This window comes from Macaca nemestrina, chromosome 7 (assembly GCF_043159975.1).
Source record: "Macaca nemestrina isolate mMacNem1 chromosome 7, mMacNem.hap1, whole genome shotgun sequence".
Lineage (NCBI taxonomy): Eukaryota > Metazoa > Chordata > Mammalia > Primates > Cercopithecidae > Macaca > Macaca nemestrina.
Window position 1 is genome coordinate 123820727 of NC_092131.1, and position 18197 is coordinate 123838923.

The window sequence follows — 18197 nt, forward strand, 5'->3', positions numbered from 1 at the left end:
AGTCACAAAGGTGAGGTTGGTGGCAAACAGAAGCAGGACATGTGGCTAGAAAAGGATAATGAATAATCCAGTGTATCTAAAACATTCAAACTCAGAAGGAAAGAATAGAGTGATGGTAACCAGAGGCTTTGGGGTGAGGTGGGGTTGATGAGGAAAGGAGAGATGTTTGCCAAGGGTACAAAGTTCCAGTTAGACAGGAAGAGTAAGTTTTAAAGATCTGTTGTACAAAATGGTGACCATAGTTAATAATGACATATTACATATTTCAAAATTGCTAAAAAAGTAGATTTTAAATGTTCTCACCACAAAAAAAAGATAAATAGATAAGGTCATAGATTTGCTAGTAACTTTATTAAATAATCTTTCTACAGCATATACATATATCAGAACATCACATTGTACCCCATAAATATATACAATTATTATTTGTTAATTTAAATTTTTTAAATTAAAATTTAAAAATAGTCCATTTGTTCTTAAAGTATGATCTGTGTAAGGTCAAATAGTGATCATGCCATCATTACTAGTTTTATAATAATACAAAGACGCTTGTCTTTTTCTATGTGTTGACATTTGCACTGATGGTGCTTAAACAATAGTGGTTAAAACTACTTGCATCTTAGCATAAATCAAAGCCATGGCACCATATTGTACTAGAAGGGTTTGTTGTCGTTGTTGTTGTTGTTTTCAAGTGAGTTTCACTTAATATCCTTGGTGGGCCAGACACAGTGGCTCATGCCTGTAATCCCAGCACTTTGGGAGGCCAAGGTGGGAGGATCACCTAAGCTCAGGAGACCAGTCTGGATAACATAGTGAGAGACCTTGTCTCTACTAAAAATTTTAAAAATTAGCTGGGCATAGTGGTGTGTGCCTGTGATCCCAGGTACTCAGGAGGCTGAGATGGGAGGATCGCTTGAGCCCAGGAGGTCAAGAACTGCAGTGAACCATAATCACGCCACTGCACTCCAACCTGGGTGACAGGGTGAGACTCTGTAAGAATGCCCTTGGTGATGTAGTAAATTAAATCTGAACCCTGGAGTACCTGTCTTCCTAAAAATTCTGCGTCACTAAATGGGAAGTACACATAGAATACTTCTGCTGTGTAACAAAGTATGATGGTTTTCTCAAACAAAAGTACTTGTGAAATAGTTTGAGTTGTGAAGCTGAACTAGCCCCATTTTTCATGGACTACCTTGAAAGAACAACTGACAGACAAACTGTAGTTATTCAAATCTGAGAGTGTTTGGCAGATATTTTCTCAAGAATGAACATAACGGCCGGGCGCGGTGGCTCAAGCCTGTAATCCCAGCACTTTGGGAGGCCGAGACGGGCGGATCACAAGGTCAGGAGATCGAGACCATCCTGGCTAACACGGCGAAACCCCGTCTCTACTAAAAACACAAAAAACTAGCCAGGCGAGGTGGCGGCGCCTGTGGTCCCAGCTACTCGGGAGGCTGAGGCAGGAGAATGGCGTGAACCCGGGAGGCGGAGCTTGCAGTGAGCTGAGATCTGGCCACTGCACTCCAGCCTGGGCGACAGAGCGAGACTCCGTCTCAAAAAAAAAAAAAAAAAAAAGAATGAAAATAACAAACCTATTACTTCAAGGAAAACAAGTAACTGTATTTGTTGTCAGTGATATAAAATCCAAGTTTTCAAGCAGAAATTAGAATTTTTAAAAGTTATGTCTGCCACCATGACCTCAACAGCTTTCTAATACTTAAACATTCTTCTGATGAGATTGGTGGTTGAATTTGCAAACTTTTAAAAGTATTATATAATGAAATATGTCAACATTTAGAGGATCTGCATTAACTCAGTAAACCAATAATTTCCAAATAACCCAATCCATCATATTACAAAATTATACATGAGTAAAATCCATTCAAACTGCAAGATAGATCAATGGCTTTTAATGCAACTGAGTACAGAAAGTTTACTGATACAGTTTCAGATTTCACATTGCAACTAACCTTTAAGAAACTACCACTTATCAAATTCTGGTATGGTACCAAAGAATGTCTACAGTTATCTAAAAAGCTATTAAAATACTCCTCCTTTTTCTGCTTATGAATCTGGGTGAGACCAGATATTTTTCATATACTTTAATCAAAGCAACATATCACAGCAGATTGAATGCAGAAGCAAATAAGGGAATTCAGTTGTCCTCTGTTAAGCCAGATATTGAAAAGATTTGAGAAAATATTATTTAGGTTAATATGTACTGGGTTTATTTTCTTATTTTTAAATTTTTATTTAATACTTAAATTATACCTAATGCACATAATTATGGTGTACATAGTGATGCTACAATGCATATAATGTAAAGTCAGCAGATCAGGGTAATTAGCATATCCATGACTGTTCACTATAGTCATCCTACAGTGCCATAGAACACTAGAACTTATTTCTCCCATATAGCTGTAATTTTGTGTCCTTTGACAAATCTCTGCCTATCCTTTTCTTCCCCCATCTTCCCAGCCTCTCATATTCTCTCTTCTACTTTTTACTGCTATGAGATCTACTTTTTTTTAAGCTTCCACATATGAGTGAGAACATGTGGTGTTTAACTTTTGTTCCTGGCACTATTTCACCTAGCATAATGTCCTCCAGTTCCATCCGTGTTGCCACAAAAAAAGTTTTTTTTTAAAAAATGAATTAATTATTTTCAAATGTTCTCAGTTCCAATTTCTCATATAAACGTCAATTGATATAACCTGTACAAATAAGAGTCCATGTGATTCTCAGTTTTTAAGAGTGCAAAGCAATCCTGAGACCAAAAAGTTTGAGAAGTGCTGAGACAGGCTATAAATGACATGTTGAAATGTTTGGCTTTTATCTTGTAGATTTTGTAGAGGAAACAGTTTTTAAGCAGGAAAGTAGCATGATTTTTTAAATAAAATATTTTCTGGCAGTAATATTGAAAATAGACTAGAAGATGGGATACTAGTGGGTCAAATTTTAGTTCAAGAATGTATACCCAGACATCATTTCTATGTGGCTAGTTTGGATTAAGAGAAACTAATTTGGTGGTTAATCTGGTCTGTGACCAGTTAGGAATTTCCCAGCTATCGTTTTTAAAATGATACCTACCTACCATCTCTGCAAGTCTTTGGTTCCCCATCACATTGGGGAATAATACTGCATAGTGGGAAGAATGCCAGCACTGGGGTCAAAGATTTGAATTCTGACTTACCCCTGAGTAGTTGTAACTTTTGACATAATCTCTCTGAGCTAAAGTTTCCCTACCTATACAATAAGAATAATAATACCTACCTTATAGACATATTTTGAGTACTAAATATATAGTATCTGTAAAACATCAGCATATATCTAGCAATAGGAGTTGACCTCATTACAAAACTATGTCTAGGGAACCAGAATTTAATATCATCCTTGCTTAATATCTTGCCCCCTGAAATCTATTCTGAGAACAGCCGCCTACTCTTTCTTAAATGTAAATCTAGTTATATCCCCCAACTCCCCACACTGAAGAAGATCCTACATATGTGGCATCTGCCTACCTTTTAATCTTAACGTTTTGGGCTTAATCTTATCCTCTTATTCATGAACCTCTAGTTATTCTGGCTTCCTTTTCTTCTAAGTGCCTTGTTTATAATATTGACTTTGCAGTCAGTTCTACTGGATTACCTTTTAATTGGGACTATCTTAAAATTGGTCCTCTCTTTTTTTTTTCATTTTATTTTAAAATTTTTATGATTGAAAATTTTAAACATGTACAAAAGTAGATAGACTAGTATAGTAAACCACCATTTACTATAAAACCACACTTCAACAGTTACCAATTTATAACCAATCTTGTTCCGTCTCTGCCCCTATTCACTTCCCCCTATTATCTTGAAGCAACTCTTTTTTTTCCATTATAATCAGATACCAAAAAGGGGTTCTTTAAACCCTAGTAGCTAACCCCTGGCTAAACATCATCATGTATCAAAAATTTTTGAACTATAAATATTCGGATGACCCTACTATCTTCATCCGTGATCTCTTCCCCCAAGAATCATGTGCAATTTTCCACTTGATATCTCCACTTCAAATGAAACATATCCAAAACAGAACTCTTAATTTTCCCCTACAAATCTGTTCCATCACAACTCTTCCCTTCTTGGTAAATGGCCCTCCATTCATTCAGTTGCTCAAGCCAGAAAACTAGGGGTCATCTTTGATTCTTCTGTTGCCTTTACCCCCGACATCCAAAATGTTGGATGATTCAACCTCCAAAATATATTCCAAATTATCTACTTCTCTCCAATCTCTGCTTCTACTACCCTGGTCCAAACTACCATCATCTCTAACCTGTTTTCTAATGTATTTGCTGATTGAGCTCTCTGCCTAATCTCTTGCCTCTGGTAACCTAATCTCTTTAGAATGGCCAAGTACCCTCTTCATTTTACTTCTACCTTCTGGGTTCAATTTCCTTCTTGACAAATACCATTTTTAGTGGTTCTTTCAATAAGCTGTGGTGGTAAACACTTGGTTAGTGACTAAAATCATGGTTATTTTAGTGTTATTTAACCAATAACACTTGGTTATTGATTAAAACTATGGCCAATGGGCCATAGTTACTTGCATGTTAATTTAGTTTTCAGGCATAAATTCTGTGTCCAAATTATGTTCCTGAATGTTAGAATACCTCCAAACACAATTTGCCCAGTTTAGACATTTAGTCTCACTCTTACATAAATAATTGTTTTCATACTTGGTTGACAAGATCTATTGCCAATCACATACATGTGCTTAAATTTTCAGTTCACCCAGGCATGGTAGTGTGCATCTGTAGTTCCAGCTACTTGGAGGCCAAGGCAGGAGGATCACTTGAGCCCAGAAGTTGAAGTTCAGCCTGGGCAACACAGCAAGGCCGCCTTCTCACCATCTCTAAAATATAAATTAAAATGTAATTCAAACAGTTTTTTTCTAATGAGAAAAATCTAATCTAGACATTAAGAAAATAAAAGTAACACTCCAGCTAAAGTTAAGGATATCATTTGCTGCCTGAATGGCCTTTAGCTAACCTTTCTAAATCTACCACCCCTGAATTTCATGCTCCTAATTAGCAAAGACCCCAGGCATGTACATCTGGGATACTATGTAAGTCATTTCTTTAGGACTTCCATAATCATCTCAGGAATCCAACTATGTCTAGCACAGCTGGGATTCTGTCCAAACCCCAGCTTCTGGTTTGGACAGACAGACTGGATTTGACATACCTTTGCACACTTAGGAACACTATTCATCTGTATCAACCTTTCTTTACCCTTCCAAGTCCTTTTGGATCTTCTCAAAGACCTTACATAACTAAACTGTATTCCTCAATAATCCAGGAGTTGGCAAACTACGGCCAATGGGCCAAATCCAACTTGTTACCTGTTTCTGTAAAAGAAGTTATACTGGAAAATAGCCACACTCATCTTTTACATGTTGTCTATGGCTGTTTTCAAGCTACAATGTATGGTATGTATGGTACATACAAGCTACACCATATGTACCCTAGGGTTAAGTAATTGCAGTAGAGACCATATGGCCCACAAAGCCTAAAATACTTACCGTGTGGCCTTTTACAGAAGTTCACTTACCCCTGGACTAAGCCATGATACCAGATTTGTCTGTGGTTATCAGGCATGCTAGTGACATACAGCCATTCCGGCCAAATACTGGAAAGGATTGGTACTCTCTATAGTAACCAACATAGGCCTATTAATATATATGTGTGTGTGTGTGTGTGTGTGTGTGCACATTCGTGCATATGTGCGTGTACATATGGTATGGAAAATGAAAATCCCAACACTTCTTAGACTGTGGTAAAATGTCATGTCCTTCTCTCTGGAAAATTCAGTTAGAAGCTTCAGTTGTTTCAATGCTTATGCTCCAGTTATATCTTAATTTGCGTTACCTCTCCCTTGAGTTCATGTCCTTTGTAGAGGCATGGATGAAGCTGGAAACCATCATTCTCAGCAAACTATTGCAAGGACAGAAAATCAAACACCGCATGTTCTCACTCATAGGTGGGAATTGAACAATGAGAACAGTTGGACACAGGGCAGGGAACATAACCCACTGGGGCCTGTCATGGGGTGAGGAATGGGGGAGGGATAGCATTAGGAGAAATACCTAATGTAAATGATGAGTTAATGGGTGCAGCAAACCTACATGGCACATGTATACATATGTAACAAACCTGCACATTGTGCACATGTACCCTAGAACTTAAAGTATAATAAAAAAGAAAAAGAAAACAAATGTTGCATTACCTCTCCTTTTTACTAAGAGAATCCTATCGAAGTTTTTTCATGCTTAGGATGAAACTGGTCTCAAGATCAAACTTCTACTTCTCATAAAGAAAAATAATTGAAAACAGAAGCTGAAAATAGCTGCTTTCTCTCCTGATCACATGTTATTTTGCTGTAAAGAAACTTCTGGACCATCAGCATTTACAAAAATCACATCTACATTTGCTGATACATTTTTCCTAAAGTTAAGACGAGTTCATGAAGTCCTCACTGTTACATTTTTAAATAATCATGTTTTAGAGAAAGCCGATAAATATCTTTATCGTAATCATGGAATGATACAGTGTGGTTATGTTTGTATGTACCAGAATGGGGTAGTCTTCAGACAGCTTTGTTTCTTTTCCTTTTGGGAGGTAATATAATCCCAGAGAAGTAAACTGACTAAGAATAAACCTCAGAAGGTTAGGAATGGTCCCAAATTATTATTCCCTCCCTGCTTTTTCATAGTTCATTATGAATTTCTCATCTGTGACTATTTATTTTATTTCCCCTTTCCTGCTTATATCACTTCTGAAGAATGATGCTCCTTTGCTTAAAATTTTTCTCCTCACTTTTCACACCTTGCTGCTTGTATACTTATTCTTCTATTCTTTCTGGAGGAGGAAGGCAGTGAAAAATAGTTTCTCAGTATGTGTTCCTGGGATCAACTGCATCACCTGGAGTATATAAATGCAGATTCCTGGGCCATGCCCCAAAGCTGTTAAATTAATCCCTAAAGACGGGAGCTGAGAATCTGCAATTTTAACAAGCTCCCCAGGTAATTCTTAGGTACATGAAAGTTTGATAGCCATTGGCATAATATTTTAGAACATAGACTTTGAAGGCACCCAGACGTGGGTTTGAATCCTGCTTTTATCACATATTAGTGTCATCTTGGACAAGTTACTTGAGCTCTGCTTACCAGTTTTCTCATCTAGAAACTGAGAAGCAAATAATGTAACTGCTTAAAGGACAAACACTATAACTAAGCTACAGGGTTTGAATCTCAGCTCCACCAGTTACTAGCTGTGTTACCTGAAGCAAGTAACTTAATCTCTCTGGGCTATAATTTCTTCATTTATAAAACACAGAAAATAGCCTGCCTAGTAGGTTGTTGGGAGACTTAAAGGGGGATGGAATTTCCCCCTGGGGCATATTTGACAATGTCTGGAGATTTTTTTTGGTTGTCACAACTGGGAGGCAGGGGTTAGTTCCAATGTCCAGCCTTTAGCAGGTAGAGGCAAGAAGTGCTGTTGTAATCCTGCCATGTGGATAGCGCTCCACAACAAAGAATCACCTCGCCCAAAATGTCAATAGCCCCACTTCTGATAAGCATGGCTTAAAACAGGCACATAATAAGCACTATGTAAATTTTGGCCACTATTATTATTTGCTGTTATGGGAATAATAAGGCTTACTCAGAGTGTTATTGTTTGAAGATATTTAAGCACAGTGCCTAGCATTCGGTAAATGTAGATAGTGGGGGTAGCAACTATTATTAGGAAGCCAGATATCTAGAAACACAGTCATTCTATAGCTAGAGCAGCTTCTATTTAAAGAAATTTTTTTGGAAATGTATATTATTAATTTTTTTGGTTTGTTTGTTTAGGATTTTCAAAAGCAAAATACATTTGTAATCATTAATACCCTACTTTTCAATAAAAACTATGTTTTTTTCTTCTAACTAAAAGTAGAAGCAGTTTTACTTCTTCATCTTCCCAATCAAGTATGTATTGCTGGGTTTCTGCAGTATGCCAAACTTGCCTTATCTTAACAGTGTGGTGGAAGGAACATGGATGTTAGAGTTGCATGGTATCTATTCAGATCCCAACTCTGCCACCACCTTAGTACCCGTGTAATTTTAGGCAATTGATCTAACCTCTTTCAATCTCAGTTTCCTCATCTGTAAAATGAGAATAATTGTATCTACCTCCTGAAGAGTTTTCATGAATTAAGTGGAAAAATGCACAGCTTGTGCGGTGCTGAGTAGGTAGGTGTATTCTGAGTACTCATAGGTCCCATTCCTGCCCTACATCCATTTCCTCAGTCAGCCTGCAACATTTTTTGGAGTTAAGTGTATGTAATCATTTCTCAGCATCTCCCTACTCGGACTCAAAGAGCAGAGGGAGATAAGAGGAAAGTGAAAAAAGGTGTACTGACTTGCTTCTCCATTGCTTCTGGGCATTCGGGAAAAAAGTCCAGGGCCCCAGCAAGGCTGTACCAAGGATCAGGTGCAATGGCTCTCTCCTGTAATCCAAGTACTTTGGGTGGCTGAGGCAGGCAGATTACCTGAGATCAGGAGTTCGAGATCAGCCTGGCCAACATGGCGAAACCCCATCTCTACTAAAAACACAAAATAATTAGCCAGGCATGGTGGCAGGCACCTGTAGTCCCAGCTACTTGGGAGACTGAGGCAGAAGAATCACTTGAACCCGGGAGGCGGAGGTTGCAGTGAGCTGAGATCGTGCCACTGCACTCCAGCCTGGGCCACAGAGCGCTGTCTCAAGAAAAAAAAAGCCAGGCGTGGTGGCTCACACCTGTAATCCCGACACTTTGGGAGGCTGAGGTAGGTGGATCATCTAGGTCAGGATATCGAGACCAGCCTGACCAACACAGTGAAACCCCGTCTCTACTAAAAATACAAAAATTAGCCAGGCGTGGCGGGCACCTGTCATCCCAGCTGCTTGGGAAACGGAGGTAGGAAAATTGCTTGAACCCGGGAGGCAGAAGTTGCAGTGAGCTGAGATCACACCATTGCACTCCACCCTGGGCGACAAGAGCAAGACTGCATCTCAAAATTAAAAAAAAAAAAAAGGCCGTTCCACATCCTTCCTGGGTTAGTCCCTTTGGAGAAGGCTATGGGTGTTTTCTTCTAATACCTTGCCTTCTCAGGAAATGCATATCCGTATCTCACCCCATTCTTTAGAAGTGAGTCAAGGCCAAAATGGTGATGCTAAGGAGCTACTTCTGTTATTGAGAATGTTATTCTTATTGAGAATGGCAACTGTATTTTATTGCTGTTTTCCAAAATTTATTGATCTTTTCTGTTAATTTGCACAGATGCCATTCTGATTTTGTATTTCATAGGATTTTGAAACTGTAATTTTTCTTAGTATTGTGAAAGTGACAGTGATTTACGGAGGCCTGTGTTTTATATGCTTTGTTGTCTTGCAATCTTGTGCCTTAAAGACACTTTTAATTTGCTGTTTGAGTCTGTTTTAAAAAATAAAGTGGATCTGTACAATTTCAGAAAATTAGAGTTCATTCAAGACCTTGCACATGGCTGCCAGTCTTCCCCATCTCGAGACCTAGCTACTTCATTCACACCAGTAAGAGCTACCTTTGTTTGACCAGACTATGTTAGAAATATTAACAGGAACTCATCAGATATCAGATAAAGGTTAATCTCAGTTCAGGATAAGAAGTTCAATGTTTTCAGTTAAAGACTACAGAAGGCTTAGCAGAAATTGGAGATACTAGATAGTGATCAGTAGACACACACTTTTCTACCTGAGAATGTCAATGTTTGGAAAGTGTGGCAAAATCAAATTGATGACCTGGAAACCAAGGATTAAGAAATGTCATATTCGTAGGAGGTCCTAGAGGTAGAGACACAAAAAGAAATGGGAGTGTTTTGTTTTGTTTTTTCTCCCTTTCAATAGATTACGAAGGTGTGGGATTTGATAACTTTGAACTCTCCTTTTCATGTGTTAATGTAGATCCCACATCTGCAGAGTTCTGTTATCCCCAGCAACCCCAGAAATATGCAGCTCTGGAAACCAGTAACAAAACCATGACGTTTTGTTTCTAATGTGCTTTAGTCTGATTTTTAGGGGTAAAAGGAGGTTTTAAAAGTCACATATTTGCTTATTGGCTGTCGTGGGCAACTAGAGACATGTGTACCTGCTGAAGAGAGCTAACAAATAGAATTCAGAATAACATTTGCCCCAAGAGGCAGGTAGTCTCTAGAAGTCTTTATTGCCCCTTCTGAAGCTGAATGAAGGTGGTTGAATATGAAGATAGGATTGAACTGAAATTGTGGAAATACTTGGATACTTAAAGGCCTTTAACCTGTTCTAATGTGGAATTTGATTTGCCTTTTTAAAAAATACATTCAGACATTTAATAGAATTTTTACAAAAATCTGTCTTAAATGAATTTGCCAGAAAAAAAAAAAAAAGGATTATTTCATTTCATTTGATGGTGTAATGATTAATCCCTACCACCTGGGTAAACCAAGTGAACTTCCCATAGGAGACAGCTTCTGCAGCTTTGAATTATGTATGAATATGGCCAGCTGATGAGATCTAACCTTCCAAGGGATTCGTTTATATAACACAAATCTGTAACAATGTAACTATTTCCTTTGAACACCTTATATTAATTCTGCATGTTCAGAAAATGATTTGTCTTTGTGGAGATTATGACATGGTTTTTTAAGTATCAGGTCAGACATCCCAAATCTCAATTAAAAACCGGTCATTAATGGAAAGTTGGTTGAAGAATTTAAAGTATAGTCACACATGTGTTGTCTTCTATGTTGTCTGTCTGTTGAAACAGAAGAAATGCTGAAGGTTCAGGACAAAGAGCAGGCCAAGTCAAGGTTTGACCCAACCTGAAGATCAAGGACCTAGATATCAACACCATAGTTATTACAGAAATAGGGGTGTTTCAACATAAATTAAAATAGCAGAAATATAAAAGCCATAACTTCCTCTTAGTGGGCCATTTGTCACTTAACAATTCTGTTTCACAGTAATGAATATCAAATTGTACTTAACCTGAAAAAAATTAGATACACTGGTCATTATTTGCCATTTTAAGACATGTGCTAACATATAGTGTATAAGAAATTCTCACAGATTTCTCATGATTTTCATTCTAAATAGTTTACCATCTGACTCATGGATGAACTGGGGGAAATTTTTATTTTTTCCACTAACTCTTTCCTGATGCCATCAAGTTCAGAAAATCAAAGCAATAAGGAAACAGCACCCAGGTTCGAATTCCCGTTTTATTGTTTTCTCCATCACATTAAACATCTCCCAATGAAATGTTGGTGGTTATAAAGCACCTAAAACACTTTGTTAGGATATAAAGCTGATATTTGTGAAGTGTCATTTTAGTATTTGAGTTTTCTGATTTTATGTCCAAATATGGAACATAACAATGGTAAATACCTTTTTTTTTTTTTTTTTTTTGAGATGGAGTCTCTCTCTGTTGCCAGGCTGGAGTGTAGTGGTGCAATCTTGGCTCACTGCAACCTCTGCCTTCCAGATTCAAGCGATTCTGCTGCCTCAGCTTCCCAATACCTGGGAATACAGGCGCCTGCCACCACGCCCACCTAAGTTTTGTATTTTTAGTAGAGACAGGGTTTCACCACGTTGGCCAGACTGGTCTCGAACTCCTGACCTCAGGTGATCCACCTGCCTCGGCCTCCCAAAGTGCTAGGATTACAGGCATGAGCCACCGCACCCAGCCTTAAATTCCCTTACTATATTAATTTGCCTAATGATAAATTAATCAGAGATTTTCCTTTTTTCTTTCTTCCTGAATGATTTGTCGGTTTATGTTGTTTATATATAGTGGCTGAATCAACCTTCTCTGATACTTTTCTCAATTTTTTTTTATTTTTTAGTCATAGTATGTTATTATATCTAACCTTGAACTGTGAGAACCTCTCCCTTTTCCCCTGTCTCTCTTTTATTTTTTTTTTTATTTTTTATTTTTTTTTGAGATGGAGTCTCACTCTGTCACCCAGGCTGGAGTGCAGTGACACAAACTCAGCTCACTGCAACCTCTGCCCCCCCAAGTTCAAGCAGTTCTTCTGCCTCAGCCTCCTGAGTAGCTGGAATTATAGACACCTGCCACCACATCCAGCTAATTTTTGTATTTTTAGTAGAGATGGGGTTTCACTGTCTTGGCCAGGCTGGTGTTGAACTCCTGACCTCGTAATCCACTCGGCCTCCCAGAGTGCTGGGATTACAGGCGTGAGCCACCGCACCTGGCCTCTTTTATCATTTTAATCATACAAAGAGCTATTCTTCCTTCAAGCATTAAGACATGACATCTCATTGATGCATTTTAATATTCTTACTCCTTTTAGAGACTGAAGTCACTGTAAATGCAGATTAAACATTTTAGCATCCATTTGCAAATCCATGTGATTTTACTTTTATCAACTCTATTTGCATAGTTCTTTAGAGTTGAGAATTACTTTAATTGGTGATTTAATTAATACCAGTGCACTTATTTAAAATGTGCTCATGAAAACCAATCTTTATCTGGAATATAGGCTGTACTGCCTTAGTTTGGAAAGAGTTAAGAAAACTAGCTTTCACTTTGCTTGGTTCCCCAAAGGTAATTTGGCACATTTCCCAGACCAAACCAGTAAGGTAAGGGTCAAGGTGCAGTGAGTGATATTAAGGAACAGAATTCAAGCCTTTTCTCATGATTTGTCTAACTTGTAGCTCTCCAGAACTCAGTGGAATCTTTGGTTTATCTGAGTTTCAGAGCATGATTAACAGACTCGAGAAGACCCTGTGAAAATTTCATTTAATGGGGAATTGTGTTAGTGAGCACAGTGGGTGAGTTTTCTAATATTTCTTGCTTTTAAGTATTCGTTTTTTATTTTGTGAAGTCCTTCAGAGTACAGAGCTGTGTTATATGTACACGTGTGCAACAGACCCAGGGAGTTCCTCATAGGTTAATAGCAGCAGCTCTTTCTGTGGTTTTCACTGTAACTGAGCTTTGTTGTTAATAGCCCATTGCCTAGGATGAAAACAGGCAAGTGAGGTTGGAATCATAGATTCTGAACCCTTCACCAACCCTTTTTGACACATGGAAAGGAATGCTTTCTTTTAGTAATAACCAGGAGATGGAGACAGAAAAAAGGCAAGAGTAAGTCTGAAGAGATTAGGAGCCAAGAAACAGCTATTCAGGAAACCTCTGAAGCTGACTTTAGAACAAGAACTGTCTGGAGCTTTTAACATTTTTTTTTTCTTTCAAGCATGTTGGCTGATTGTGTTTTGAGACAGAGTCTTACTCTATTGCTAGGCTGGAGTACAGCGGCACGATCTCAGCTCACTGCAACCTCCACCTCCCGGGTTCAAGCGATTCTCCTGCCTCAGCCTCCCGAGTAGCTGGAACTACAGGCATGCACCACCATGCCCAGCTAATTTTTGTGTTTTCAGTAGAGACAGGGCTACCATGTTGGCCAGGATGGTCTCGATCTCTTGACCTTGTGATCCGCCCACCTCAGCCTCCCAAAGTGCTGGGATTACAGGTGTGAGCTACCGAACCTGGCCAGGGGGCTGATATTTTTAAGGGACTTTATATTTATTGCTTTGAAACTAAAAATGGTTTCTATTAACTTTTGCCAGAAAACATTTTCCCTTCCTTGAAACATGTTGATAACTACTGAGTAATATACATTCTTGACATTAAGTGGTGCCTGAATGTCTTGGAAGTGTCACTTTGTTTTGTCTTCGCTAATGCATGGAGATAGAGCCCCCACGTTACCTTGATTTTATGGTGCTCCATATTATGAGAAACCAGCTTTGTGTGGAGCCCCTCTTTTGGGTTAATGACCGAGGGCAGCCCATCAAGAAGAGGCAGTATGCTTTACTGTGTGAGGCCTCCTTTATATGTACTACTCTCTTGACTGCTAGAAAAGTGATTCCTTCCAGCCTCACCACTGTCCCCAAGAGCCAGGTCCCCTAATGGAACTTCCAGCTCATTGCTTATTCCCAGTATAGAGAGACCTCTGGCTCTGCCAGCTTTGAAAGGATATTTTTGAAGTTGTATATCCAGCTGACATCAAGGCTTATTTTTCTGTCCAGGCACATGCATAATTTCCATAATGAAAAATTGATAAGGGGGTACTCCTTTGCCTTTAGATCTACTCCCTTAAATCCACAGGCGATATATGTTCTGATGGCACATGATCAAACAAAGTGCCTCTTTTAAAGAAACTAGTAAATGTCACCATGACTCACTGCCAATTGAAAATCCACAAATAACCTGTAATCATATATGTTTCCTTTCCTTCTTTCTTTTTTTCATAAAGAAACCAGGAAAAATAGCTAATGAATGTGTGATAACTAGGAATACTTTTCAGTGGGCCCAGCAAACTTTAAAGATGCATGAATTCATTTAATTGACCAGTCCATTGAGATTTTCTAAGTAGGCCAGTTTTCTTTACCAGCAACAGAATTGGCACATTTCAAGCAGACTGGGGAGTGGGGAAGATGGGAAGAAGTAGCTATAAGCATATGAGCAGGCAATGGTAAAACAAGATTGGTCATATACTGGTATGTGGCCAGGAGGATGCTTCAGATTCATTTTAATAAATGAGATTAACTAGACGGCGAACTGTCTTTTCCATTTGCCTTTCCTGCTGCACACAGACAGGCAAAGGTTGATGCTTCTGTTCTCTTGGCAACAAGACCTCAGTGTACCTACTAAATAATGGCTTAACTTCCTTATATAGATAGTTTAATCTCAACTTTATTCCTGATCCTGATTTAGTACACACTAAAGTGTGTACTAAAGTGTGTACTAAATACTATATATAAATTAAAACTATGTAGTAAAGTATTTGATATTTACCATAGTATTAGAGTACTGTAATTAGTAAGTATGGTAAATACTTTACTAAATACTTGAGCATATTTGTCTTTAACCAGTTAAACATTCAGCTCCTTCTACCACCATCATCACCACCTCCCACCTAAATAAAATGTTTCATTCCTTGACTGTTATTCTCAAACTCTCTTGCAGGCTACCATACCTGCTCTATCAAATTGGGTTCTCAATATGTATGAATCAAGGTAAATAGAAGTATCTGCCTAGGTGAAGTACTGCCTTGTGTTCAGACAAGTGTATTGGGGCTTATGACTCGTTACTGTGACTATAGGACCAGTTATTTACATTTATGGGAAGTATATGCCTTCCATAAATCTAAATTTTAGTAGAATCTTTCAATACCAGTGTGACAAGTGGTCTGATTTGTTTCAGTCACATGACCCACAAAGTAACAGAGGATTTTTCTCCTCGGGATCCAAGAACTGTTGTTGGGAAGCAAGATGGCGGGGGCTGCACTTCAGTCACAACAGCATTGTCCCTACCTGAACTGGAAAGGGAAGATGGAAAAGAAGACATTTCAGATCCTATGGACCCAAATCCTTGTAGTGCAACATACAGCAACTTAGGTAAGTGCAAATGTCCAATAAGTAGTATTTAAACTTGACCTTTTTATGTACTAGCCAAATGTTCTGTTTTCTTGGAGAGATGGTTTTTATTGCTCCATTAAGCAGAAGTTGGACCATTGGAGTTATAAATTTTAAGTTACATCAGAAAAAAGTTCTGATGTTTGCTAGGCATGTATTAAACATCTGCAACCATGAGCCGTGTGCCAAGTGCTAAGGGTTATTAACACTGTTTTGAGGGACTCACCTAGGGGGAAAGAAGTGAATTTGTTAATTATTTCAGTGTAATATAAATACAGTGACAGAGATATACATGGTACATTTTTAATATTACACAGAGGAGGGTGTCAAAAGATACCTTTCTGGAGATAATTCCTGAACTGGTTTAACTAGTTGACAAAGGGAAGAAAGAATATTCCAATCAGAGGCAACAATGTGAGCAAAATCATGGAGATGCATGTAGGCACCACAAACATTTAGTGTTGCTGAAATGTGAAGTGGAGAGTTAGCCAGTATCATGCCTTTCAGGCTAAAACCTTAGACTTTTTGCTATTTGTGATAGTGAGCCATCAAAGGTTTTTAAGCAGAGGAGTAACACAATTAGATTTGTTTTTTAAAACATCCACCCTGCAGGCTGCCATGCGAATGCGGATTATTTGGTAGCAGGAAATTTGGTAGTTAGATACTCTTGCAGGACCACACAAAGGGACGAGAAAGGGAGGCCTCAACTAAGATAGTGAGCGGTGGGGGGACAGTAGACAGATTTGAGAGCTATTTAAGAGGAAAAATACACAAGATTGGATGATGTGAAGAGTCTATAATGTATCCCAGATTTCTGACTTGGATCAAGCAGACTCAAGAAAGTAAAGATCCCTGTCATTGGAGGTATTTAGGCAGAGGCTGATGGACCATCTCTCAGAGGTGTTGTGAGGAGGATGATGCACTGCAAAGAGGGTTGAGCTAAATTACTTCAGAGGCGCCGGCCAATGCAAAGATTCTTCAATTCTCTGATCATCTTTACTCTTCTTCCTTGAATGCTCAATGACTTCTTACCTGTCTCCCTTGAGTGCCACATAGTTTCCTTCCTTCTGAAAAGCAAAGCCTGAGGCAGAAGAAGGATTTCTCAGTGCTCTTCTTCCATGAAGTCAGGAGAGAGGTGAGTAGCCTGGACTACTATATGCAGAGCACTAGCAAGATTCATATGAACCACTGACCAATCCTTAGACTTTGGAAACCAGTGGCATGTATCATTGAAGTATTTTTTACCTCGTTTCTCATCTCCTTTCTTCTTTGTCCTTTTCCTTTGTCAGGTTATTGTAAGGAAAAATAATTCTAACACTAGCTAGTGTATTTGGAAATAAAGGAGTCCCTAAGAAGGCCAGAAGATTATGGTAACACTGTGGGCGATAATACTTTAATATCTCTTTTTGGGAAACTCAATCATAACAACCCACATGCAGTTGAAAATACATTTTGTAAGAAAAAGACTTCCATTTTAAGTTCCAGAAGCTTTCTGTGATTTGGGAGTAGGGGAAACATACTATAGTTTACCCAAACTGCTATCTTGGATACTGTTTACAAGTTGGAACAGATTTTATCATCAAATAGCTTATTGGACTTTTCCCATTATTTGATATTTTGTGAGGCATATTATAAAATGAAAATTTACTGTTTACTTTATACCCTCAGACAACATAATATATCAGGAATTATAATATCTTCTAGACATTCTTACTAAACCAAAATTTCTTTCATGATAGCCTCAGTAAAATATTTAATTTTTATTAGTTGTACCATATTTGATGGCATCTCTATAAATTTTTATTAGCTGACATTAGTTAAAATTATTTTATTTCATCATCTCAGTTATGAAGACTGGTAGAAAAAAAGTAAAGCATTGCCTCTGTGAATATTCTGAGTGCCTTACATATATTAGCTCATTTAATCCTCACAACCATCCTAAGAATTATTATCCCCATTTTTCAGATGAAGAAAGTGAGGCAGAGTGCCTTGCCCAAAGTCACAGAACCAGTAGGAGTTGAACCAGCTGGTATCCAGTCCATCTTAGCCACTAGACTTTAATGCCTTTAATCATGAAATTCTTGTAAAATACTGAAGGGCTCCTACTGTTTTCCTTTTTCTCAAAGAAGTCATCTACTTTCAGACATAAAATTTAAGACTTAAAAAAAAAATTGTCATCACTTTGCATTCAAAAACTTAAAATGGTTATAGATGCCCTATCAGAAAGATAGCTTTCTCTCTACCTGTTGCCTTCCTTTTAAAAGTATGTGATACTGCCAGGCACAGTGGCTCACGCCTCTAATCTCAGCACTTTGGGATGCCAAGGTGGGCAGATCACTTGAGCTCAGGAATTCAAGACTAGCCTAGGCAACATGGCAAAACCCCATCTCTACAAAAAATACAAAAATTAGCCGAGTGTGGAGGCACGTACCTGTGGTCCCAGATACTTGGGAGGCTGAGTTGGGATTATCTCTTGAGCCCAGGAGGTCAAGGACACAGTGAGCCGAGATTGCTCCACTACTTTGCAGCCCGACAAAGGGAGACGCTGTCTTAAAAAAAAAAAAAAAAAAAAAAAAAGTGATGCCAATAAGATATTGTCCAGTTTTCCTTAAGTGCTCAAGTATCTATATACTTGACTCTATAGGGTATGATACATTATGATACATAGTTGCTTCGTTGGAGA

At 38.4% G+C, this 18197-nt stretch overlaps 1 protein-coding gene across 34 annotated transcripts in view; it reads left to right on the top strand.

Moving 5' to 3' along the window:
* The window catches only part of LOC105491024 (pseudopodium enriched atypical kinase 1), a 305249-nt gene that overhangs the window by 245407 nt on the left and 41645 nt on the right, over positions 1 to 18197 (top strand). For 32 of the 34 annotated variants that reach the window (XR_011626305.1, XM_011757117.2, XM_071100876.1 and 29 more), the window contains one exon: positions 15303 to 15496. Coding sequence is in view for 32 of the 34 variants with exons in the window: in XM_011757117.2 (XP_011755419.2) it covers positions 15303 to 15496 (194 nt within the window). In the remaining 2 variants the exon portion in view is untranslated. Of the gene's footprint in view, positions 1 to 4767; positions 12848 to 15302; positions 15497 to 18197 lie in introns of those variants that run through there. The other 2 variants (XR_011626306.1, XM_071100882.1) reach the window with 2 other exon arrangements.